Source organism: Colobus angolensis, unplaced genomic scaffold (genome assembly GCF_000951035.1).
Source record: "Colobus angolensis palliatus isolate OR3802 unplaced genomic scaffold, Cang.pa_1.0 Scaffold13, whole genome shotgun sequence".
In the NCBI taxonomy this organism is placed as follows: domain Eukaryota; kingdom Metazoa; phylum Chordata; class Mammalia; order Primates; family Cercopithecidae; genus Colobus; species Colobus angolensis.
This window is the reverse complement of record NW_012114252.1, coordinates 8775553-8802306: the sequence shown is the minus strand read 5'-3', so window position 1 is coordinate 8802306 and position 26754 is coordinate 8775553. Positions and strand designations below refer to the sequence as shown.

General features: G+C 43.7%; 1 protein-coding gene across 2 annotated transcripts in view; it reads right to left on the bottom strand.

Moving 5' to 3' along the window:
- FARP1 (FERM, RhoGEF (ARHGEF) and pleckstrin domain protein 1 (chondrocyte-derived)) overlaps positions 1-26754 on the bottom strand; it is a 236731-nt gene that overhangs the window by 104982 nt on the left and 104995 nt on the right. For both annotated transcript variants that reach the window (XM_011933812.1, XM_011933813.1), the window contains exon 2: positions 3393-3497. In XM_011933812.1, coding sequence (XP_011789202.1) covers positions 3393-3497 — 105 coding nt within the window. The remainder of the gene's footprint in view (positions 1-3392; positions 3498-26754) is intronic.

The following is a 26754-nucleotide window of genomic DNA, read 5'->3' as shown; positions in this document are numbered from 1 at the left end:
TGGCTTCCTGTTACATGAAGTTCTGCTGGAACAAAGACATGTATTCATTCACATATTATCTATGGCTGCTTTTGCATGATAAGGGGAGATTCGAATAGTTGCAGCAGATACTGCATGGCCTGTAAGGCGTACAGCACTATTAGGCCCCTTACTAATTAGGACCTTACTAAGAAGGTGTGATGCCTGCTGTAGAATGTGGGTCACGTGTGCTGCTGCACCCATAGGGACTAGAACACTCCAGCACATAGGAAGGACTCATGCGGCGGCTTTTGTGTGACAAGTGACAAATAAACACTTACTTACTTAAGTCATCAACAGTGGGTTTTATTTTGCAGTTGAATACATTCCTAAACAATATTGTAAGAATGGAGTGAAATCATAAAAATCAAGCCTGGTAACAACTTGAAAGAAGGCAGCCCTGCCCAATACCTAGAACAAGAGACTTACAAATTCTAGCAAAAGAGAAGCACCTACAGTTAATGCAAGAGACACTAAACTTTCAGTCAGAAGGACACAGAATTTTAGCTGTGCCATTAGCTAATTGGTAGATACAGACATGGGGAAATTCTCAGAATCTTAGCACACTCAGCGATGCGGCCTAAACACTGCTGCTGATTTCTGGTTTAGACAAACAGCTCCTGCAGGGCTGGAATTGGACAAGGTTGGAATTAGGAAAGCCATCAGGAGCTTAAAGGAGTTCAGGTAGGCACAGAACAGGGTTGTTAGAAATAACGAGATAACGGTATCTTCAGGTGTTTTGAGAATCATTATTTTACCATGAAATAAGAGCGTAAAACAATATTCCACAGAACTTGCTGGAATATTTTCCTGGACTTGAGGAACTTGCTGGAATTGTTTCCTGGACTCTCTTAAGAAGCTGTGTGCGCCTAGTGAATGGAAACTGCAACTATTTCTTGCTAGTTGTCACTTTATCTCACCTTTCATGTGAAGTCTGATGCCAGACACAGTGTAAGAACAAAATAATTGTTAGCTGAATAGGAATAGGAGAAGGCAGAATGAGATTTGGCAGGTCTGTGGTCATATGCCACACTGTAAAAAGGGCTGGGAGTCAGGGAAGCTTGGATTTGAAGTACAAACTAGAAAACGACAGTGTTTGGAGGTGGGAATAAATTGAGAAAATACAACTTGCTCTCATTTTTAGGCCCGTGACAGATCCACTCATTTGCCACCGGCTCTGCTCGGAGCCTCGACCTGTACTGCCTCTGCACCTGCTCTGCTCGGAGCCAGGCTCGACCTGCACTGTCTCTGAGGGCTCTTCCCTCAGATGCTGCCGTCCCACCTGTGGCCACCTTCTCTTCACAATGAATGTTCTCATCCTGTTTCAGAGCTTCGACAGACATTCATAATAATCACAAGATTCTTGAATCCAAATTTCCACCCAGATCTCTTTCCTGTGCTCCAGGAAATACACCTTCTGGCCCTGCTTGCTGGACGTCTCCACTGAATGCCACTGATGCCCCTGCCTCCTCAAGCTGGAATGGGACTCATCTTCACCCCTGGGTATGGTCTTCCCCAGGGACGGACACTACTGTCCACCCAGATGGCAAAGCTGGAAAACTGAGCCACTACAAGCCCTCTTCTCCACAAGTGTATTCATTCAAGCACATCCTCTCCTACTGCCCCCAACCCCAACCTCTGGAATCCATCCAGCTCCCTGCCAGCCCCTCAACTCTCCCTTACTTCTAGCCAGCACCATCTCCAACCAGACTCATCACTAGATCCTAATGGCTTTCTTGACTCCAGTCTGGTCGTACTCCAATCTGCCTACAGTTCTCTTTCTAAACCAGAAATCAGATCACATCACACTCTCTTTTAAATGCATTAACAGCTTCTCAAACACAATAGTTTGGGTATAGAACTGTGAGGGCCGATACAAAGCCCTTGGCCACATGTGATGACTGAGTACTTGGAACATGGCTCATCTCAACTGAGAGGTGCTGAGGTGTCAAATACACACCAGATTCGAATACTTCACAGACAAAACAGGCAGCATGAAAATATTCGCAATTATTTAGACTGTGTGTTCAAATGATAATGTTTATGGATATATGAGGTTAAATAACACATTTTAACATGATTTCACCTGGCTGTTTGACCTTTTTAACATAATGCTAGAAAAGTTAAAATTGCATATATGGCTTATTTCTCCTGACTGTAATGACACAGAAAGCCCTTCACCATACAGCTCCCTGCTGAGCTTCTAACCTTCCTTCTCTCACTGCCTTTACGACTGCCCTTCTCCTGTCCCCCTCAACTCTGGCCTTCTCTGCAGGCTCCTGAATAACTCACTTGCTTTCTGGTTTTTGTACGTGGGGTGCCTCATCTCTCTGGTACATTCTTTCTATTAGAGTGAGTCCTACTGGTCTCCCGGGATGCAGGTTTGCAGAAGGATCTCCTGAACTCAAATGGTGTCTGTTGCCCCCACTGCCCAACACCACTGCTCTCAGGGGAGAACCTGTCACGCATCCTATATTTGCACGGCTCCCCACCTGGATGATAAATTCCCCGTGTCTCATTCACTACTCAATCTACCGCGCAGGGACTAGCGGAAGTTCCAGGAACTCAGTATGCATAGAATCAAATAATAAAAACATAGCCAATGAACTTACAGCTCCAAAAGGTGCCTAATAAAAGGTAGCTTCAGATATAGGCTTAAGCAAGTGCCATCAACCCAAAGAGACAAAAACACGAGGAAGCTATGCTCTACATTTTGGATTCAATTTGGTGCAACCTTTTCCCAGAACAATCTGACATATTTAACAACCTTAAAATGATCAGACCCATTGATTGGGTAAATCCGCGCCATTGGATTTGGACTACTGAGCAGTTAGCTATGAGCACTGACACAAACGTACTCAGTTCACTGGGGCCGTATCTATAATAGCAAAAAACTGAAAAGAGCGAAGTATCCCATCATTTACAATGGAAGCTGTAAATTAGACATGTCCCTCCCTCTGGTGGAATGGCATGCAGCCATGAAAAAGAAGGAAATGGACTCCATGTGCTGAAAAGGAAAGCCTTCCCTTGAGCAGGGAGGGAAAGCAGAGGGCACTGTACTATATCCTCACATTTGTGTATTTCAAAGATACATGTTTGCATACGCATCTACACAGAATTTATCAGAAATACACTCAAGCATGTGTGTGTTCACAAGATAACAGCTCCTGGGGACAGAGGTGGGAGGGCAGTCATCACTGTGTACCTTCTTTGAACTTGCTAATCATAGGCATGAATACTTTTATTATAAAACATATTCATGAGGGCTTCCTGCATAGACCACAGAAAATCACCAATTATTTCACCACCCCTGCCCAGCTCCCCACCAAGATGAATAGAGGGTAAAACAGCAACATTAAGTTGACATCACCTACCGTGATCTTTTTGTGATCAGGAAACTCGAGGCCAAAATAGTCACCTTCCACGAGGTTGAGGTGGTTGCAAACTGCATCCAGCAGCACCTTCCCAGGAGCTCTTTGCTGTGAGCAGAAACAACAGGGGTTATCCCTGAAGCAGGCAGGGATGAAAACAAACCACACCTCCTGGCTGCAGGAAACCTCTGGATTCCTAAGTCTATGGGTCCTTCACAGCTTGCCACCGCCCACCTCCGTGACACCCTGAACACCAGCCCCGTCTACACCTCCGTATCCCAGCACCTGCTGTTGCCAAAATTGGATGCAAATCTCTTAGCATTTTCTTCCCAATCCAATCCCAGGCATCACTCCTCCCTCCTTATTCAATTAACTGACCATTTTTTTAGAGTAATTTTAGGTTAACAAAAAGTTGAGCAAAAACTTCTTCCCACCACACAGTGTCCTCTGTTATTAACATTAGTAGTAGAGATTTGCTACTGTCGGGGAGCCAGTATTGATACAGTGTCATCATTCACACTCCATAGCTCACATAAGGCTCACTCTGTGTGCTGTAAACTTCTATGACAAATGTGTTGTGACCTGTCTGCATTACAGTATCATACAGAATAGTTTCACTGCATTATACGAATTTCACCCTAAAAATCCTGTGTTCCAGCTATTCCTCCCTCCCTCCCTCCTTCCTAATCCCTGGTGACCACTGATCTTACTGTCTTTATAGTTTGCCTTTCCCAGAATGTCATCTAGCTGGACTCGTACAGTATGTAGCCTTTGCAGACTGCCTTCTTTCATTCAGTAATATGCATGTAAAGTCCTTCTGTGTCTTTTTTTTTTTTTTTTTTTTTTTTTTTTGAGACAGTTTGCTTTTGTTGCCCAGGCTGGAGTGCAACGGTGCAATCTCAGCTCACTGCAACCTCTGCCTCCTAGGTTCAACTGATTCTCCTGCCTCAGCCTCCGGAGTAGCTGGGATTACAGGCATGAGCCACCATGCCAAGCTAATTTTCTATTTTTAGTAGAGATGGGGTTTCTCCATGTTGGTCAAGCTGGTCTCAAACTCCCAACCTCAGGTGATCCACCTCCCTCAGCCTCCCAAAGTGCTGGGATTACAGGCATGAGCCACCGTGCCCCCTCCATGTCTTTTTATGACTTGGTAGCTTATTTATTTATTGAGACAGAGTCTTGCTTTTGTCACCCAGGCTGGACTGCAATGGTGCGATCTCAGCTCACTACAACCTCAGCCTCCCAGGTTCAAGCAATTCTCCTACCTCAGCCTCCTAAGTAGCTGGGATTACAGGCACCTGCCACCATGCCCCGCTAATTTTTTTGTATTTTTAGTAGAGACGGGGTTTCACCATGTTGGCCAGACTGGTCTCGAACTCCTGACTTCAGGTGATCTACATGCCTCAGTCTCCCAAAGTGCTGGGATTACAGGTACGAGCCGCTGCACCCAGCCAGTTTGTTTATTTTTACTGTGGAATTATATTCCACTGTCTGGATGTAATACAGTTTGTTCACCTACTGAAGGACATTTTGGTTGCTTCCAGTTTTGACAATTACGAATACAGGTGTTATAAATATTTCTGGACAGGTTTTATGTGGACATTAAGTTTTCAACTCGTGACCCCAGGCCTTTTTTGTGACAGTCAAAGCCCTGTCCTGTGCCTCTCTCCTTGTCCACAAATGTGACATGGATGGTTTTCTTCTCTACATTCCTGTAGCACTCTGTGCAGTACCTCATCGAGACTATACCCACATTGAAGGGAAACGCCATATTTTTTCCATCCCTGTATCCACAATGCCTAAAGACCAATCAATTTTGTTGAAATGAGTGAACAAATTAATAAAAGGTATCCATTCCACTGTATTATAGATGATTTAGTATCTATGTGTCTATGTCCCCAATTAATATCAGGTCACTTATTCATTTTTGTCTTCTTATTGCCTAGCACAGCACCTGGCAATCAATCATTGTCTGCTGAAATCAATACTATTCATGCATTTTCTATATACTGGATCTATAGGGAAAGGGAATATTATATATAAGAAAACACGTTCTATCCTAAAGAGCTTAGAATCACATGCCTCAGTTTCTCTTCATTATATACATTCCCAGTGTCTGATAGTAAAATGGATCAATTCCACCATAGATCAAATCTTGGGAGACAAATGCTTTAATGACATTGCCATTCACAGTTATCAGCCTGACCTCATTATCAGCCCACCTCAGCCTCCCAAAGTGCTGGGGTTATAGGTGTGAGCCACCGCTCTCAGCCCACAGTTACTTGTTTTATACTTCTCACCTCTTCCCTGAGAACAGAGCATTTTAGGAACCAACTAGTAACCCAGGAGACTGAATGACAGCAGCAGTCAAAGCCCACCAAGTACACAGATGGCAACGTTCATGAGTCTGTACCAGCATGAACAGAGAAGCCAAGAAAGATGCTACTTGATGTTCAACATTAAGTACTTTTTTTTAAAACAGATACCACTTTACACCCCCACACTAGCCCTCACTGCAATCCAGAAGATACACATTCTCCACAGATGATCCCAAACTCGCCAGGCTCTAGATCTTAAATGCCTGACACTGGCAGAGTCATGTCACCTGCAGGAATGTCAGAAGTCACATGTGATTGTGTGGAACCCCCATTCTTGCCTGCCAAGTTCTCCTCCTCTGCAGGCACGCTTATCCAGAGGAAATGGGTCAGGGGAGCACAGTGGAACACTGGTCACCAATCTTATCTTCCACCACTTTGTTACAGCAATGTGCCCTGTTTCTGACGCACAGGGTCAGACTAGCTTTTCCCAGCTCAGTTGATGTAGGGAGCGATGAGCTGCTCCATTCCAGTCCCTAATCTTGGCTCTGAGTCCCCACACCAGCTGCCAAGAGCTGCATGGTTAACTTATGCACAGCAACTTATTTGGGCTCCACCTCTCACTCCAATAACATCTGCAGACATTAATAAAAACATTATAGGCTGGGCACGGTGGCTCATGCCTGTAATCCCAGCACTTTGGGAGGCCAAGGCGGGTGGATGATCTGAGGTCAAGAGTTCGAGACCAGCCTGGCCAACATGGTGAAACTCTGTCTCTACTAAAAATACAAAAATTAGCCAGGTATGGTGGCGGGCGCCTGTAATCCCAGGTACTCAGGAGGCTGAGGCAGGAGAATTGCTTGAACCCAGGAGGCAGAGGTTGCAGTGAGCTGAGATCACACCACTGCACTCCAGCCTGGAAAAAAAAAAAGAATGTCATAAAAATGGACCAAAGAATAAGAACTTGTGGAAAAATTCCCATATTGTAAGATTTTCTTTTAAAGGAAAAACACATTCCAGCTTCAGAACCTTCGTTCTCATAACTGTTAACATTTCCTATTTGTGATGAAAATAAACCAGCAATTATCTGACCAGCTGGCAAGCACTCACATTTCCCAAAGAATTCCTGGAACTAAGGGAATTTGACAACTTCATCTAGATTTACAGAGTCTGGGAAATGAGACTTAACAATTCAATACTAGAAATCTTAAGAAGTTTTAAACAAAAAAAAACCTAATATATAATGGATGTCTTTATGGACACGGTGTTAAACTGAGCACTTTAGAAGAGGAGAGAGGGAGAGTTAGCCTCTGCACTTCACAGAGTCAGCTGCGGTTTCTGCGCATGTATGGAGTGCTTTTGGTGATCATATGAGGGTGTGCTGAGTCCTAGAACCTGCAGCCTTGCTGCCCCAGTACTGCACACTCCTTAGGGCCTGTCAGAGACAAGTGAAGCAATGATGATTAACTAGCTGCTTCTCACAGGTTTGCAGTAGAGACTTCGGATCTAGCTAATAAATGGCAAATCGATCTTTAAAACTGTTAAAATTTATTATTTTATGCAAATATTTATAGAAAATGGCTTTGCTTTGGCACCAAATTTTTCACAGGGCGATGTCAACTTATCATTTCAATAATATCTTTATAGCTTCTAAAATTCAGCTGTAAAATAGATGTCCATAAAGTATTACACGAATTCCCCTGTGAATGCTGGCTATATCTACGGTTGTAAGGACACTCCTGTATGTAACATCACTGGAATTTACAAGGGCTTCAATGCACCCACTACATGACAATGGCATGGGTACATGGCACTACAATGGTGATAGGGTTTGGCTCTGCGTCCCCACCCAAATCTCATGTTGAATTGTAATTCCCAATGTTGGGGGAGGGACCTGGTGGGAGGGAACTGGATCATGGGGGCAGATCTCCCCCTTGCTGTTCTCCTGACAGTGAGGAGTTCTCATGAGATCTGATAGTTTAAAAGTGTGTGGCACCTCCCTCTTTGTTCTCTCTCTCTCTCCTGCTCGCCATGGTAAAGCATGCTTATTCTCCTTCACCTTCTGCCACGATTTTAAGTTTCCTGAGGCCTCCCAGCCACACTTCCTGAACAGCCTGTAAAACTGTGAATCAAGTAAACCTCTTTTCTACATAAATTACCCAATCTCAGGTGGTTCTTTACAGCACCGTGAGGATGGACAAATACAAATATGCTACATGAACTGTGCATTAACACGCCAATGTGTACCAGGCAGCTCAGCCTAAGCGCTTCCAGACATAAAGATACACTGATGGTCAAGGACTTCCTCTCCCTTTCTTTTAGGACTTGGTCCTGAACTATCTAAGTGTGTCAACGCACACCAGATTAAGGCCTGCTTCTGAGGAAGCTTCTCGGAGAAGAGAGGCAGAGAAACAGCTTGTATTTCATTAATAAAATGATTCTTCCTTTTGTTCCTATAACAATTTTACTTCATCAGCCTGCAGCGTAATTTCTCTGTACTTCCCAGTGAGATTTTGAACTTCACTCTGAAGGTCATTCTGTTCCACGTCACATCCCAGAATGCAAAATGGTGCAGCCACTATAGTAAAACAGTATGGCAGTTTCTCAAAATAACGAAAATAGTCTTATCCTAGGATACAGTAATCCCACTTCTGAGTATACAACGAAAATAATTGAAAGCAGGGTTTTGTAAATCCACGTTCACAGAAGAATTATTCACAATAGCCAAACGCTAGAAGCAATCCAGGTGTCCACTGCTGAATAAGTGGATCAACAGTATGAGGAGGACAACTACACACAGTGGAGGACGATGCAGCCTTCAAAAAAAAAAACAAGATTCAGGAACATGCTACACCATGAATGAAACTTACGGACACTATTCTAAGTGAAATGAGCCAGTAATCAAAGGACAAATATTGGACGATTCCACTTCAATGAGGTACCTAGAGCAGGCAAATTCAGAGACACAGAAAGTAGAATGGGGGTTGCCAGGGGCTTTGGGGAGGGGGAACGGGGAGTTAGTGATTACTGGGATCAGAGTTTCAGTTTTGCAAGGTAAGAAGAGTTCTGGAGATGGATGGTGGGATAATTGCACAACAGTGTGAATGGATTTCATGTACTTAGTGCCCCTGAGTGAATGTACTTAATGCCCCTGAACTACAACATGTAAAAACGGTAAATTCTGTTACAGGTGTTTCACCACAATTTAAAAAATGCAGAAGGGAGAAAAAGTAGTTGAGGAATGGGGCTCACATCTATAAACAATTGAAAACAGTTACTCACCATGCAATCTGTTAATGCTACTTTTAAAAATAAGAAAATAAATAATCTGTTTTCTTTACATGAGGTCTTAGAAAAATATTATGGGGTAGGATCTCATCACATGAGGAAAATGGGTGAATATCCACGTGTATGCACTAAATATTTGCTAATATTTCTTTACACAAAGAGCTCTTTTTGTATGTCTGGCAAAAAAAGGAATAAACTGAACATCTTTGGAAATAATGGCAAATTATGCATTTGGGGCAGGCTTTGTACTGAAAGCCAACGATGAGATTCCAGAGCCACAAATCCACTAGCCTTTTATTAACTAAAAAACCAAACCTGTAAACAAGTCAATAAAGCTTGACTGGGGAAAAGGTGAAAACAGCACAGATTAAACGGACAGAAGTCAAGAAAAAAGGCCCTGTGGAAAATTCATCAGTAAAAGTATTTTTTTAAAGGTTAACTTACTTCAACACACACACACACACACACACGGCTACACAGACTATTATATACAAGGAAGGAAAACCCACTTATCTAGGCATCATTTGAAAACCTATATATGTGAATAATAGTTTAATATGAAAGGGATCTGATGACAAATGAATGTTTTGTTGTTTTTGAAAAAAATTATTTCCATTATTTAAGCTTTTTTTGGAGACAGCGTATTGCGTCACCTTGGCTGGAGTGCAGTGGCATCATTGTAGCTCACTGCAACCTCAATCTCTGGGCTCAAACAATCTTCCCACCTCAGCCTCCCAAGAAGCTGGGACTATAGAAGTGCACCACCGCGTCTGGCTAATTTTTTATATTTAGTAGAGATGAGGTCCTGCTATGTTGCCCAGGATGGTCTCAAACTCCTGAGCTCAGGCGATCATCCTGCCTCAGCCTCCCAAAGTGCTAGGATTATAGGTGTCAGCCACTGCACCTGGCCCAAATGACTGTTTATAATGTCCTCAAGGGTTTGTGCTGGGGGTGGGGGCAGATCTCTAAGGCTCCCATCAGCTCTAAGAAACCACCCCGTTCACTACCAGTCTCGATCATAATATTCCTGAAGTGTTCTCCTTATAAGAGGCCAAATAGTCATTCTAATGTTCTATTTTGGATAACAAACCAGCAATTCGTGAAATTATGTAATCAAATTTTTGTCCCTTGTTTTTAAAATGATGCTCCAAAAGGCAGTTGAATTTTAATCTAGTGCACAAACCAGTTCGCTGGCTCCACACTCTGTGTCTCTGTTGCCTTCTCCGTCCTCAACTGGCTTTTCATTGGAGCCTATAACATTAAATTTAGGAGGAGGTTTACATTCATGGGGAAAGCCTGGCAAGGACGCACTGAATACTAAATAGCACGCATGTTCACACAGCGCTTAGAGCTATTACAAATTGTGACTCAAAGTTGCTCCAGTTTATTGTGACTTTAAAACATTTCTAGGCCGGGCACGGTGGCTCACACATGTAATCCCAGCACTTTGGGAGGCCAAGGCAGGTAAATCACCTGAGGTCAGGAGATCAAGACCAGTCTGGCCAACATGGCAAAACCCCATCTCTACTAAAAATACAAAAGAATTATCTGGGCAGGATGGTGCACGCTGCTTGTACAGTTCCAGCCACTTGCGAGGCTGAAGCAGGAGAATTGCGTGAACCTGGGAGGCAGAGGTTGCAGTGAGCCAAGACCACACAACTGCACTCCAGCCTGGGCGAGAGCAAGACTCCCCATCTCAAAACAAACAAACAAACAAACAAACAAAAACAACAACAACAAAAAATTTCTATGTCTTCAGGTTATTTCTATAACCAAGTTTTAAAAGGAGTATTTTTTGTTTTCTTTTCTAAAAGAATAAAGACACCATTCCTTCTGTAGGCTGGGAGTATATTCTCCCTCTCCCTACCACATCAAATCATCTAAAATCAACTAATTCCCTAAAGTACTGCCTTGTGGAAATTATCTCATAGACAGAACTTGATAATGTTTGACCAGGTTTACAAGGTTTGCATCTCCTGGCGTTACAGAGAGCCATTTTGGGAAGTGTTTTATTTTTGCTGTTTTGGGATTAGTGTAACCATGACAACCAAGGCATGCTCTCACTCAGCAGAAGGGAATGGCTGCTCTCGAAGGCCTTGTGCCCTTCTCCCTACGACTGATACCTATCAGAATATTGTTCAAAATCCCATAACCCATCAACCTCGACCCAATCGCAACGTCACAGATTTTCCCATAGCCTTTTGGTAGATTTTGACTAGGTGGGCAGACGTATTAATAACCATGACGGCTTGAGGAGGCTGGGGTGTATTTATCGAGCAAGTTGCAGTGTGCAGTCACTATGTTAAGCAGAGAGAAAGGAAAGCAAGAATATGAGCATCTCTCTTTGGGTCAGTGATACGGTTTGGCTGTGTCCCCACCCAAATCTCATCTTGAAGAGTAGCTCCTACAGTTCCCATGTGTTGTGGGAGGAACCCTGCGGGAGGTGACTGAATCATGGGAGCAGGTCTTTCCCATGCTGTTCTCGTGATAGTAAGTCTCACCAGGTCTGATGGTTTTATAAGGAGAAGTTTTTCTGCACAAGCTCTCTCTTTGCTTGCCTGCTGCCATCCATGTAAGACATGACTTGCTCCTCCTTGCCTTCTGCCATGATTGTAAGGCCACCCCAGCCATGTGGAACTGTGGGTCCATTAAGCCCCTTTCCTGTATAAGTTACCCAGTCTCAAGTATGTCTTTATTAGCAGTGTGAAAATGGACTAATTCCATCGATGATGTACAAAAATCACCAGCTAAACTGGAGTACATGGTAAGTGGCATGTTAGAGGAACTAGCAAAAAGCCACAGAAAGTCAGAGAGTAGAACAACTGGCTATTCTCCCTGATGGTGGTGTTCTTTGAGAGTGGAGTACCTAATGTGTTTTAGAAGCAGCCCATTTGAATGGGTCTTGAAGGATGAGTAGGAGTTTGCTAGGTAAACACAGATGGAAACATGATGACTTAGTCTGCCCAGGTGGACATAACCAAACACTACGCACTGGGTGGCTTAAACAACAGAAATTGATGTTTTCACAGTTCTGGAGGGTGTGAAGCCTACACTCAAGGTACGAGCTGATCTGGTTCTCTGAGGGCTCCCTGCCTGGCTTGCAGATGGCCACCTTCTCATTGTGTCCTCACATGGCTGAGTGAGAGCAAGTCAGAGCTCTCTGGTATCTCTTCTCCTAAGGTCACCAGTTCTATCAGATCAGAGCTCTATCCTCATGACCTTATTTTACCTTAATTACTGTACTTCCTTACTCCAAATACGGTCACATGGTAGGTAGCACATCAAGAAATTAATTAGGGTGGGGAGTACAATTTATGAAAGGGCTAGAGATGCTATTTTATGCTATTATTATCTCCCTTTTAAGACTAATGTGAGAATTCAATGAAACCATGACCACAAAGTACCTAGCAAAAGGCCTGGCACGTGACACACATTCTTTATTATTGCTGCCACCGTGATGGTGAAGGAAATGGAAATTTACAGACTGAATGACAGAGGATGAGTTGACACTGAAAGGAGGTCCCACCTCCCAACCCCAAAGGTGTGTGCCTGCAAAATCCCAAGTGGAGCCCATTAGTACAGCAGCGTGCCATGGGGCTGAGTCCCTGGGGCAGAGTCCCCAGAGGGTCGCTGCCTGCAGTCGTCTTGGAATTCAGCTAGAGGTGACACAGAGCTACGCTCTTCCAATCAAATGTGCTCATGAATCTCCTTCAGACACTGATAAGCTGCAGATGCTGATTCCAGAGGCCCCAGGATCTATATTTCTATGAACTTCCAAAGAATGCTGCTGCTGGGGCAAGGACCAGGTTTGAGTAGCCAAGTGCCAGACACACGGATGAGATACTATCAATGACACGGGGTCCTCTGAGGCCAGGCTGGCTGCCTCTGGAGTTTCTCACTCTGATTTCCATCTGAGGCTAATATCAAGCCAGAGATGCAGCCACAGTAAAAGATACCAAACCTGGGCTGGGTGCGAGGGCTCACACCTATAACCCTAGCACTTTGAGGATCACTTATGAGACCAGCCTGGGCAACACAGTGAGACCCCCATCTCTATAACTTTTTTTAAAAAATTAGCAAGTAGAGATCAGAGGGAGGCAGCTGCTAGCCAAGGGACGCCAGGGACCACCGGCCACCCTAAAAGGCAAAAGAAGCCGGGAAGGAGTCTACTCAGAGTCTCCGAGGAGGCACAGCCCTCATGACCCCTTCATCTCTGACTTCTTGCCTCCAAAACAGTGAGAGAATACATTTCTGCTGTTGTTGGCCACTTGGTTTGTAGTATTTTGTTGTGGCAGTCCTAGAAAGTAAAAGCTGCCTTAGGGACGGCCTCATCACCTGTTCCTTTGCCACAGGCATGCAGGAACAATGCAGTTGGGTTGAGCAGTTTTCTTTCTGAATAAACAGATTACAGTGAAGTAATAACCCTGTTAGTGAATTTAGAACCATACAAAAATTGTGGCCTTCAAAATTTCTCTATCTTGATCTTCAAATACACTCAGCAAATAGTAGACTCATTATGGGAGATGATCTATTTTTCTTACTGCTAAAAGGCATTCTTCTTTCGATTGTTGTTGCTCTAGGTGTGAACAGTACTCCACAATAGAAATATTTTCAATTGAAATATTTTCAATTCTCTTTACAAAATATTTTCCCTTTTGAGCCCCTCCCCCTACAGTCTGGTGAGGTGGGAGGGGTCAGATGCCAGGCCCAGAATCACACAAAGTCCCAGCTGCCCACCAGGGACAGTCTCTACCTCAGCCCAGCCCTTCCCTAGCTCCCAGGCTCATGTGAAAATCTGTCAATAAGAGCAGTTTGAGAAATTCTACAGGAACTCGCCTATCTGTCCAGAAATGCATATTTTTCCTAGAAAGATTAGCACAAGGCCCACTGCCAGACAGGGCTCAATACAAACCAGGGGACAAATGTCGGTTGTGGCTAAATGTGGCAGGCTGAACACAGGAGCTTATCTCCACTGCATCCGGAAAGCCCATTGCAACAGCAGTGAAAGAATTAAAAAGGAAAGGGCACGGTGGCTTACGTCTATAATCCCAGCATTTTGGGAGGCTGAGGTGGGGAGATCACTTGAGGTCAGGAGATTGAGACTAGCCTGTGACACATAGTGAGACCTCATCTCTACAAAAATAAAATTAGTTGGGCATAATGGTCTCAGCTACTCAAGGGCTGAGGTGGGAGGATGGCCTGAGCCTGAGAGTTGGAGGCTGCAGTGCTATTATCATGCCGCTTCACTCCAGCCTGGACAAAGTAAGACCCTGTCTCAAAAAAAATTAATAATAATAATAATTAAAAGGGGGAAAGGAATAAATTCATGGAAAACAGAGCAAATGAAAGAGGAGACAGGAGGGGACAGAGTTCCCCCAAATGGTGAAAGGTGACCAAGAAGAAAGGAGAAATCTAGTTACAGAGGAGAGGAGGAAGAGTCAGCAACAGGAGGTGGTCACATTACGCAGAGTGTCCCAAAAGGTCAGACATGGGAGACGCCAGGTACTTCCAACAATGCACGAAGAGGGGAAAACTTTTAGAAATACTATAATTTGTACCCAGATATAGCTAAGAGTTTATAACTTAAAACACAGAAAGTTATAAACAGGAACATTTGAATAACAAGAAAGAGCTATAAACAGGAAGTTATAAACTATAACTTCCTGTTATAAACAGGAAGTTATAGAGCTATAAACAAGAGTTATAAACAGGAACATTTGAATAACAAGAAAGAGCTCTTAGAAAAAAAAAAATAAGAGAAATAAAAATGTCACTCGAAGACTTTAAAGTTGACAACTCCCCTAGAAGCTAGACTTGAAGGCAAAGAGATGGGAAAGAAGAAAGGATATAAGACATTTAGAGCCACAAGTCAAGAGCTTCAACATCTGAGTAACATGACTTCCACACAGATAGACCCCAAAGGAAAGGAAATTAGGCAAGAATAAGATGAGAAAAATTTCCAGAACCTTTCAGATTGAAAAGGGCCAGAGAGTACCTCACAGAATGAATGAGTAAAGCTCATATCAAAGCAAATTACTGGGAAATCTGAAAGTCAAGGAATGAAAGGAAGATTGTAAAAGTTTTGAGAGAGAAAATCAGAATGGCTCAGGGCTTAATGAAACAGGAGAATTCCCTGGACCCCTTTAGGGGACCCGCCACGGGGTGTGGCTTGCTTACTCAGCCACCAGGCTCAAACCCCTTGCGAGTGGGTGCTGGGGCCAAGGCAAGCAGCTTCTGGGCTCCGGCCCCATGGTAGTCTCTAGTGGTGTCAATGCTGTTTTAGCAGTTGCCGTGTGAGGATGTCCAAGTGTTTTTTTTTTGTTTTTTTTTTTCCCCCGAGATGGAGTCTCGTCCTGTCGCCCAGGCTGGAGTGCAGTGGCGTGATCTTGGCTCACTGCAACATCTGCCTCCTAGGTTCATGCCACTCTCCTGCCTCAGCCTGAGTAGCTGGGACTACAGGCGCCTGCCACCACGCCCAGCTAAGTTTTTTTATTTTTAGTAGAGACGGGGTTTCACCGTGTTAACCAGGATGGTCTCGATCTCCTGACCTTGTGATCCTCCCGCCTCGGCCTCCCAAAGTGCTGGGATTACAGGCGTGAGCCACCGTGCCTGGCCAAGGATGTCCAAGTGTTAACCAGCTCAGTGGAGAGTCACAGTGACAGCCTTTTACACACTGCCCTCTTGGTACCCAAGTTCTTGTCCAGCATCCCGGAAGAATCAGGTCACAGGGACTTGAAGGGTAGTGAATGTGGAGGTTTTATTAAGTGGTGGAAGTGGCTCTCAATGGAAAAGGAGCTGAAAAGGGGATGGTGCGGGTAGAAGGTGATCCTTCCCTGAAGCCAGGCCATCTCCAGCAGGATTGCTCTCCAACGTCGTGATGTCTGAAGTTAAGTTGCATCTATCTGTAGTCTCTGACACTCAGTTGCTTCTTCTCCTCTCAATGTTCAGTTGCTTGTCGCTCTGCCAGCTGAGGTCTGGGGTTTACGTGGGCACAGGATGGGGGGTGGGGTGGGCCAAAAAGCAACACCTGGGCACGAAAACAGGAATGCCTGTTCTTTTAGGGCTGTGGGTCCAGGCTTGAGTGTAGAGCCCTTGTCAGGGACCCTGCCCTCCTGCCTCTTGTCCGTACTAAAAGTATATCAGAAGCCAGAACAGGGCGTTCCTACCTTTTCCACTTTCCAGACATAAGCAGTAACGTTTGTGTAAATCTGGACACTTGAGACCACATGCAATGCTCTGGGGCTTTACCCTGTGGGTAGAAGGGATCGATACACCTGCATACCTGCACCTCAGCTCTGCTGTATCTACTGGGACATTCCAGGCTGGAGGACAATGGAGTGTCCAAGGTCACACCCACTGGAGGCAAGCTACTTCTTGTGCCTCAGTTTCCTCTTACATAAATTGGACGTAAAGATTGAACCACTTCATTGGGTCACTGTAAGGATTAAGCAACTTAGTATACACCATGCCCTTAGAACGGCATCCAGACTAGGCGAGCTCTAATGGGTATTTGTGATGATGATGATGATGTGGAGGAGGAAAAATTAAGTGACTCAAAAGCTGAACAGCAGACCGGATGGCCCCCTCTTCAGGAAACTGCGATCACCACTGACAGGAACTAAAACTTTAAATCCAAACCCTGGGGAGCTGGAACAAGGCTTTCATTCTGGGGCAAAGTAGCTAAATGTTTAGGCCTGCCCGTCGGTTCTGCCCACAAATGCTGCGATTCTTCCTGCTTGCTGTGGTTCCAGGGGCGGCCACATTGCCCCTGAGGACACACTGTCTCCTTGTTCCCCTCGGCACTAAGTCCCAGCGTTCAGAACCCTTGTTAAACACACTTCAGATTAGGTTTCAGAGTCCCCGACTCCAGGCCGTGAAGAGAATGGGCGCTTTCAGCTCCCTCACTACAACGGAGCAGTGACACACCCACCACATCATTAGTACACAATTCCCTCCTTCTTTCATTCCAAAACTCTGCAAAGACAGAGGGGGAGACAGAGAAAGAGAGAGAGAGAATGTGTGTACGTGTGGGGGGTTTCTACTGCTTTCTCACAAACCTGGTATGAAGCAAGCAACCGAAACAAAAACATTGAGGGGAGAATCCAGCTCTTCACAGTGCTAGGTTTGTCATCTCCTGATCTTGACCAATTCATTGTCTTTTCATCCCTTTTAGAAGTAGATGAATAAAAAATTCTAAAATTTATCTAAATTTAAAAATCATGCTAACACCTTGATACTTTCATATCTATTAGGCAGAGAATAAAGTATCACACAAAAACTGAACAAGGCAAGTATAAACTGGATAATGACTGCTTGTAGAAAGTAGGACACCACTTCCAGCAAGAGCAAAAGACGTGTCTTTTTCCTCATGTCTAGTAAGATTGGCACTTTCTCCTTGGGCTCGGTGGTCTAATGAAGTCACGAAAGTGCATTCAGCCCACTGAACCTGAATCTTTAGAAAACACACCTGATACCATATACTAATACTTGGCTTCCAAAACTAGTGTTGCAAAGGCAGGCGGAAAGTAGAAATTGTGTTGAACTTAGTCCCATGACTCAGCAGAAAGGTGAAGACTTTGTAAAACAAAACCACCAAATAACACCTGTGGTTCCCACTGTCATCTTCCATCACATGCACGCAAAGTTCTTTAACCCTGTCTCTGAAACACAGCTTTTCCCCAAGAGCCAATCTTACGTGAAAGAAAAATTAATCTGTTTACAGACACTTTCTACAGAAAATATTTTTTAACCTTTTTTTCAAATAGTTGGGAGAATGGGAAGATTTTCTTACCCCTTAGAAGGGGACTTTAATGTTTTATGCAAAAGGCTTTTAAGTTAAAAATCCACGAATCAAACTGAAGTATGAAAACGCAGCTTTCCGGATCCTTTAAGAATTCTTAGCTCTTTAGTTTCCAGAAAACTTCCCAAACATTTTTACTTGTCATTCTTTTTTAAAAATGTACTTTTCAGGTTTAATATTCTGTTAACCATGAGAGTTTGAGTGGGGGGGGTGGGGGTGGCTTTTAGCTCCAGCTTTATGTTCTGCAAAGAGGTCAGAGTTCTAACCAGATACTTGGAATTTATTCTCCTTTGAAAAGCTGGAAAGCTCAGATGAATATGGAGAAGAACTTTACAAACAGGTGTATAACAAAAGTACAACAATCATATCCAACAGACACAGAAAGGAGAATGGTGGTTGTGGGGGCTGCAGGTAGGGGAGGGGGAGCGGGGAGTGGGGAGTTAGTGTTGAATGGGGACACAGTTGCAGTTTGGGAGGATGAAAAAGTTTTGGAGAGGTGGGGATGGCTGAGCAACAACATAAACATACTTAATACCACTGAACTGTACACTTAGAATGGTTAAAATGGTAAAGTTATATCATGTATATTTTACCACAATAAAAAAAATGGGTAAAAAAGCATATCTGAAAATACCGACAATCTACAAAATGGACTGGTAAACTGGGTGGGTGTGGGGAGGGTAGAAAAAGCCAAGCACTATAAAAAGTATTTTCATTATAAAGAAAGATGGAGGGAAAACTAACTTTGATGTCATTTTCAACAGATGAAGCTATTACTATTAGGTACAAAACTGTGGGAGCTGTTTGGGAGCAGCACAGAATAGGGGAAGGCAGGGGTTCTAGGCTCATCACGTAAGGACTTCGAGGCTGGCTCGCCACTTACCAGCTATGGAGCTCAGGCAGGTCTCCTGGCCTGCGTGGGCACTGGCTTTCCCATCTGAACAATGGAATGATGACACCCCATAAAGGAGTGGTTGTGAGAGTTAAATGAAGGAAATATACATAAAGTGCTAAGCACCAGGGCCACCATCCAGCAGGGATTCAAGAAGCCAGTAACCCACCTTGCTTCATTTTTAGTTGAAGTATGTTGTGTTATTTTCAACTTTTGGTAGCTATGAAAATTCCACCTTCTGTATTTTTAAATCTCACTGTACTTTAATCACTGTAAAATAAAACTTACACTTTCCCTTATATTTCACTATCTTCTGATGAGCGGCTGGGGAATGAGACACTGACTAGAAGAGGAAAAAGGTGAGAAATGGGGTCTGTGTGATCCACAAATGAGGAAACCACTAAGAAGCAAAAAATGATATGGGTTCACTACGGATGGTAGTCTCTTCCCACTGAAAACTTGCTAGAGTAAGACAAAATACGAACACAAAGATTCTCGACTGAGGAAAAAGAAACTTACAAATAAGTATATAACAAAAGTACATAAAGCATATCCAACAATGCTGACAGTCTAGAAGGACTAAAAGATTCTGAATTACTAAACACATTTTTAAAAATATGAGTATCAGACAAGCAGTTCCTTAGGTGTTAATAAACCACAGTTCTGGGAAACAAGATGGTTCTGCTTTGTTTACAACACAGATTCTGTAAGTCCTGTCAAATGCAATAGAAGGGGATGCTGATGGATGGCCAGGATTTAATTAAGGAACTAATTCCGATCAGTGATAGCAGTGATTCCAAGGGCACTCTGGAAATGAGGCTTGCCTGAAAACTTCTAAGCACTCGTGTCCTCTGGCCCCAAACCTAGAGAGCCTCACCTGCCTGAATGTTCCTGCAATGACTCCACTGCACATATACACTCATACGTTTGTGGACACACATTCATGACACTCAGGAACTGGAATACCACACCGCTGAATGCCATTCTTCACCTTCTGTGAGTACCTTGATGAATTTTTTGCCCAGGCTGGAGTGCAGTGGCGCCATCTTGGCTCACTGCAACCTATGCCTCCCAGGTTCAAGTGATTCTCCTGCTTCAGCCTCCCAAGTAGCTGGGATTACAGGCACATGCCACCATCCCCAGCTAATTTTTGTATTTTTAGTAGAGACAAGGTTTCACCATGTTGGTCAGGCTGGTCTCAAAACCCTGACCTCACGTGATCCATCCGCCTCAGCCTCCCAAAGTGCTGGGAGTGAGCCACCCTACCCTGCAGATGAAATTTTGTTTCCTGACAATTGCCTTGAATTTCTCTGCCTGCATGTAACTTCTGTCACTTATGATAACCATCTGACTTATCACATAAACAATTTCCAAATAGCTTCTCAAGTCAGCTTTATCAGAAACAGTCATCTTTTACTTTAAATCAGACATGTCACTCCTCTACTCAAAACCTTTTTCACTCAGAGTAAAAGCCACAGTCCTCACAATGGAAAAAAGGCTCCCCAGTGATCTGCCCCACCCCTGTCACCTACCTGACCTCATATCCAAATGTCCTCCCTCTGGCTCACTCCTCTCCAGCCAGGCCAGCTGTTCTCTAGCACACGAGGCACACACCCACCTCTGGGCCTTTGCACAGGCTGGGACACTCTATCCCCAGAAATCTTTGTGGCTAATCCCCTCACCTCTTTGTTTGCTTTGCTCCCATGTCAGGTTTTCAACAATGCTGACCCTGACCACCCGACTTAAAATGACAATTTGCCCCATACCTCCATCCCTGATTCTGCTCTATTTCTATTTTTCAATTTTACATAGCACTTTCTACACCCAAAAGACAGCACCTTCTTCTAGCGCTCCTTACACAGTGCCGTCCTTCTCTGCTGGAGGGCACACTCCCTCGGGATACGGATCTTGTTTTGTTCACGAGAACAGCATGATGCATAGTAGGTGCTCATAAAGATTTGCTGAATAAAATAATTTTAAAACCATAATTCCCATTAAGAGACCATAATAGTACAGTCTTTCACAAAAACGACTATAAGCCGGGGTCAAGATGCTAAAGCCAATTAGAGTCTTGCTCTGTCGCCCAGGCTGGAGTGCTGTGGCGCCATCTTGGCTCACTGCAACCTCTGCCTCTCAGGTTCAAGCGATTCTCCTGTTTCAGCCTCCCGAGTAGCTGGGATTACAGGCATACATCAGCACTCTCGGCTAATTTTTGTATTTTTAGTAGAGATGGGGTTTTGCCATGTTGGTCAGGCTGGTCTAGAACTCCTGCCCTCAAGGGATCCATCCGCCTCGGCCTCCCAAAGGGCTGGGATTACAGGCATGAGCCACCACACCTGGCCGAGAATATATTTTTTTATTTCAAGAAATTGTTGCTCAAAGAGATGCCGTCTGCAAAAAGCCATAAATGCTGACCACTAACAAAGGCCCACTATACAAAAAATGTTTACAGGAAACTGAGAAAATAGAGGATGACATTCTTTCGACAGGCAAACATGTTAACTTCTACAACAATGCACAACAAAACTAGTCATGTGACGGTCACACAGGAAAAGAAACACCTAGGGGAAGTTTAAACTTGCAGAGTGAACGTGTCACATCACAAGCTGTGATTGGCAGCACAGCGTTTCTACGATATCCCGCAAGAGGCTTTTAAGAAAAAATTAAAGACGTGACTCCATCGATGTGTTGACTTTTTCTGGATTCAGTGCTCTTGGAGTACAGGAGGCCCCTCCCTTACCCTCAGTCTTGCTTTCTATGGCTTCAGTTACCCTTGGTCAACCTCAGTCTAAAAATTTTCAAGGGAAAATTTCAGAAATAATCCCTAAGTTTTGGATTTCCCGCTGTTCCGACTAGTGAGGAAATCTCTTGTGGTCCTCTCTGTCCCACCCTGGACATAACTCCTCCCTTCACCCAGCAGATCCAGGCTGTCTATGCTCAACGGCCACCTCGGTGAGCAGATCGACTTTCAAGATACTGTAGTGCTTGTGTTCAAGTCTCCCTGAATTTACTTCCTAATGGCCCCAAACAGTAGTGATGCTACAACTGGTGCAGGTCAGAGCGAAGCCTTAGAGCGCTTCCTTTAAGCGAAAAGGTCAACAGTTCTTGACTTAATGCAGAAAGAAAGAGAGTCATGTGCTGAGGTTGCTAAGATCTGCAGTAAGAATGAATCTTCTGCCGGGCGCGGTGGTTCACACCTGTAATCCCAGCACTTTGGGAGGCGGAGGAGGGCAGATCACGAGGTCCAAAAATTGAGACCATCCTGGCCAACATGGTGAAACCCGTCTCTACTGAAAATAGAAAAAATGAGCCAGGCCTGGTGGCAGGAGCCTGTAGTCCCAGCTACTCCGGAGGCTGAGGCAGGAGAATGGTGTGAACCCAAGAGGCGGAGCTTTCAGAGAGCAGAGATTGCGCTCCAGCCTAGGCAACAGAGTGAGATTCCATCTCCCAAAAAAACAAAAAAAAAAAAAAAAAAAGAATCTTCCATCTGGGAAATTGTGGAAAAGGAAAAAGAAATTAATGCTACTTTTGCTGTCGCACCTCAAACTGTAAAAGTTACAGTCACAGTGTGTGGTAAGTGCTTAGTTAAGATGGAAAGGGCATTATATTTGTTGAAGACATGAACAGCAAGAAAGAAAAATAAAATCCTAAGGCTCTGAACCCACCAAACAGACCCTCCTCCTGGCCAAGAGGACCCCAGAGTAACCTTAAAGCTGGGTCTGTGGCTGTGAGGGGATGGGAGGTCCGAGGAGCCTGGTTACACCCCCATCCTTGCTTGCTAAAGGCCACAGGCTTTCCTCCCTAAGGGCAGAACAAAAGCCAGTTCTTCCCAAAGATTTCACCTAGGACTTCAACCAACAGCCTGACACTACCCCTCCCTTCTGCAATGTCAATGGAACAACAAACCAGCATTCCACCAGCCTGTGGGGGGTGTGCAGTGAGGGCCTGCGTGTCCTCGGCTTCAGCTTAACACATTAGGGGCCAGACAACTCTGCCCTCGGATCACACTAACCCTGCCGTGTTTTGAACATGGGACCCATCAATCTCAAATGCGTGCGCGTGGTTCTCCTTTCATGAATATTCATGACTCCTCCTATAGCTTATTGAATATGTCTATTACCCACCCCATTCAGCATAAATTTTTGTTTTATTCTTCCCACTCTGAAGTGTCTGTTTTTGGCTTCTGACCAGAGGCTATGCTTCCCAGCCTGTCGGAATGCCTGCTTTGCAGGTTGCAGCCCTTTATGAGAAACAAAGGGCTCCTCTCCAAATTTACAAACTATCTCATTCTTCAGCTGACAACAGAAACCTGTCTGGATTGACAACAAACAGGTCTGGTACTATCCATGGCTTCAGGCACCCTGGGGGGTCTCGGAATGTATCCCCCGTGGACGAGAGGGAAGGACTTTATCAGAAACTTCAGTTCTGTTTAGACTGGCTCACCAGTTCACTCTGCTGCTCTCATGTGATTGTTTCAAAATCTGGCCAAGAGAAGCAGCCTGGGATTTAGCACATTCTATTCTTAACTCATACTGGTTTTGAGTTTTTTGCTCAGTTTAAGCCCCTTGTTATAAAGCCTTATCTTAAAGTCAACCATCCCAACAAGCACCATTTTAATGATAATTCCCTTTTATACAGATATCATCACTGCAAAAGTTAGCTGTTTGAAAACTGAAGGCAAATATAAGATATATAATAAGAAACATGGGTTTAGATGACACATTTTAAAGAAAATCCTGCCAAATTATAAACTAAATTTAGTAACACGGGCAGCCTACAGTGACCTAATACCACCACTGACATAAAAGTCATATTGGAAAACATAGACAGGTTTCTGAAAAAACAACACAAGCAATAAGAGCCATCTTTAAAAACAAATATTTTTTAACACTTCTATGATTTGACAGCATTCAAAATGTGAATCTACAGTAGTGACCTACAGCAAGGAATTTACACAAATGAAAACGGAGTGTGTCTCCTTCCATAGAGAGTTAGGGTTATTGAGAGCGACAGTATTCTACCAATTGCGTGTACTCATTAAATGCATTTGGTCCACATTTATAAACAATGACATTAGTGCTCAAAACAAATCAAATTAAAACATCAAAGGATGGCCAGGCACGGTGGCTCATGCCTGTAATCCCAGCACTTTGGGAGGCCAAGGTGGGCGGATCACAAGGTCAGGAGATCGAGACCATCCTGGCTAACACAGTGAAACCCCGTCTCTACTTAAAAAAAAAAAAAAAAATTACCGGGCATGGTGGTGGGCACCTGTAGTCCCAGCTACTCGGGAGGCTGAGGCAGGAGAATGGAGTGAACCCAGGAGGTGGAGCTTGCAGTGAGCCGACATCACGCCACTGTACTCCAGCCTGGGCGACAGAGTAAGACTCCGTCTCAAAAAAAAAAAAAAAAAAAAAATCAAAGGACAATAAGCACATTTTTGAAACAAAGAATCTGTCACCTATCAAAAATTAAACATGCCCTAAAAGAAGAGAGTTCAGAGGTTTGCCTAGGAATTGGACAGTTGAGACTCAATTCTAGCTGACACAGGCAGCAAAATGATCTAGTTTTAAAAGCTTAGATCTGCCTTCACCATCTAACTCCTCAACCTTGTGAGATGACTTCAACACATTCTAAAGAATTATGCCAACAGAAAAGTTTATTAGAGCTGCATATCCTAGTAGGCACCTACCAGGTACTCTATTTTACAAAAAACACTGTGAAAATTACATATTGTTCTCTCCTCCCTAAAGGCATGATTAGTCCAAATTGTACTGCATCAGGAGAGGAGATGCAGGAACCAGCACGTGTGGAAAAGAAATCAGGCAACAGATTCGTAGAAACAGAAAATAGAATGGTGATTACCAGGGCCCAAGGGAGGGGGAAATGGGAAGTTGTTGAGTGGGAATAGGGTTTCAGATTGCAGGATGAAAAGTTCTGGACCTCTGTTTCACAGCAATGTGAAAATACGAAAAGCTACTGAACTGTATGCTTAAAAACGATGAAGGTGGTAAATTTTATGTAGGTGGGTTTGAATTTTTTTTTTTTTTTTTTTTTTTAACTAAAACAAGAAAAGAAAGCAGTAAAGGCTAAATCTCCAAGTCTGAGCCTGTGAAAAAGAATGTTTCCAGAACGATATAGGCCCGGCTGGTTTATTAATTGCTTGGAACAAAAACACAAAAGCAGAAACAAAACACTATAGACAGGCAACACACCTGCAACTGAATGTCCTTTTGCACATGTTTATTCATTACCAAGCAGACGAAGGTATTTGTGTCTTTATGTTTGATTTTCATTCATTTTTCAAAGCAGTCAGCTATTGAGGGATTGCCCAACAGAAAAATTTCAAAAGCATTTATTATATCAGTAACAGCTCAGTTTTCACTCCATGTGCCTCTAAGCCTGTCAGGGAGACCTGTGAAGGGTAGCTATAAAACAAGCTTTGTTTTCTCTGCTAAAACGCCCTGTGGCTATTACAGGGTCTTGGGAATACAGTGCGGCTTTCAGGCCCTGGTGGTTTCAGGTTTGGTTTTGTTTTAAACACGAGATGTAACTCTCACCAGCATACTGCATTTTACCAAATCCTCAAAGCCACATAGCCATAAGAAAGCCACAAAGACTTTCTTATGACAGCCACATGCGGATCAAACTGGACAAGCTACAAACATTATGATAAATATTCTTGAGGAATCTTTAGTAGGTGTTCAAGAAGTATGTGCCTCCCTGATTTCTCAATGCCTTGTGTCACGCCTGTGTAATCTCGAATTTAGGAACCTGATTCTGGGTTCTAGTACAAGGTAGATTATTAGCAAGACAGCGAAGACCAGCATTTCTCTTGGATTTCAGTTTGTAACTCTCAACCCAGACATTACCACTGGTTTACCAGTGAAGAACAGGAACAGTGCTGGTGAGAGAGTTTACTCCTTAAATCCTCAGCCTAACCTAAATATAATCAGCAAGCTGGGGAGCCAGGCACGAGCCTTCATTTCCAGCAGTGTCGTACAGATCATCGAGTACCAGAAAGAGAACATATGAGATAGCGAGCCATGACAAAGACAAAAAAAAAAAGGAAAAAACAGTTTTATTAACCAAGTTAGTAATAAGTTGAGGGTAAAGATGAATCCAATAATGTAAAAAATAGAAGCACTGTTTTCAGTACTCATGGAAAGACAGGCTGTTGAAACACAGAAACAAAATAATTTCTATTCCAACATCAAATGCATAAACCATATTATTCAGGGTTTATTTCTACAAGTCTTCCTTACGGACTACTTACCCATCAGTCTGGGAAATCTTCATTATTTTCCCATGGTTCACGACAGAGTGTCCTGAAGTGCTTCTACAGTATCTATTTCACACATTCTCTATCCAATGTGGCCAAGAAATTTCAACTATTGTGTTAAAGCCTCAAAAAACAGAGCATTAAGGCATGGCCAACAAACAGAATCCCTCAATGTCCACCATAAATAATAGTTTGGAAGGCAGCCACAGGCCATAGAGGCCAACAGGTCAGAAGGTCTTTGGTATGTGGCTCAAGTCAGAAATGCAGCACCCAAAGACCCCTGGACTGGGGGCTCTGGCTCATCAGGGCCTGATGCTTCCAAGAGTCTTTACTAGCACAAACGGGAAAGGAAAAAGGAGAGGAATTTGAAAAGAGAATGGTTGTGAAAGCAGAGGCCAAGGAGGCTCAGAAACACACCCCAGGGGTGGGTGGTCAACACATTTTGATCACAGAAAAATAGACCAGTGAGTACATCACCTTTTTTTCTGAAAATACTAAACCATTTTTTTCTTTTGAAGACATTAGAAAAAGAGCTAAAGGCATCCTTTCAAAAAGTAAACTGTTTCCAGAAAATACCAAATCATGATTCCAACACACTCTTCAGACTGAACTGATGGATCATCAATTTCAGCTGCATAATGCAGACAGTTATGAATTAAATGTGAAAACACTGAAAGCCAAGGTTACCCACTACAAAACAGATCTTACACAAGAAGCAGTGGGCACAGCAGGAACTGGGTTTCACTTTTCCCTACTGCCAAAATACACAAGCTGGCGTAGACATGCCA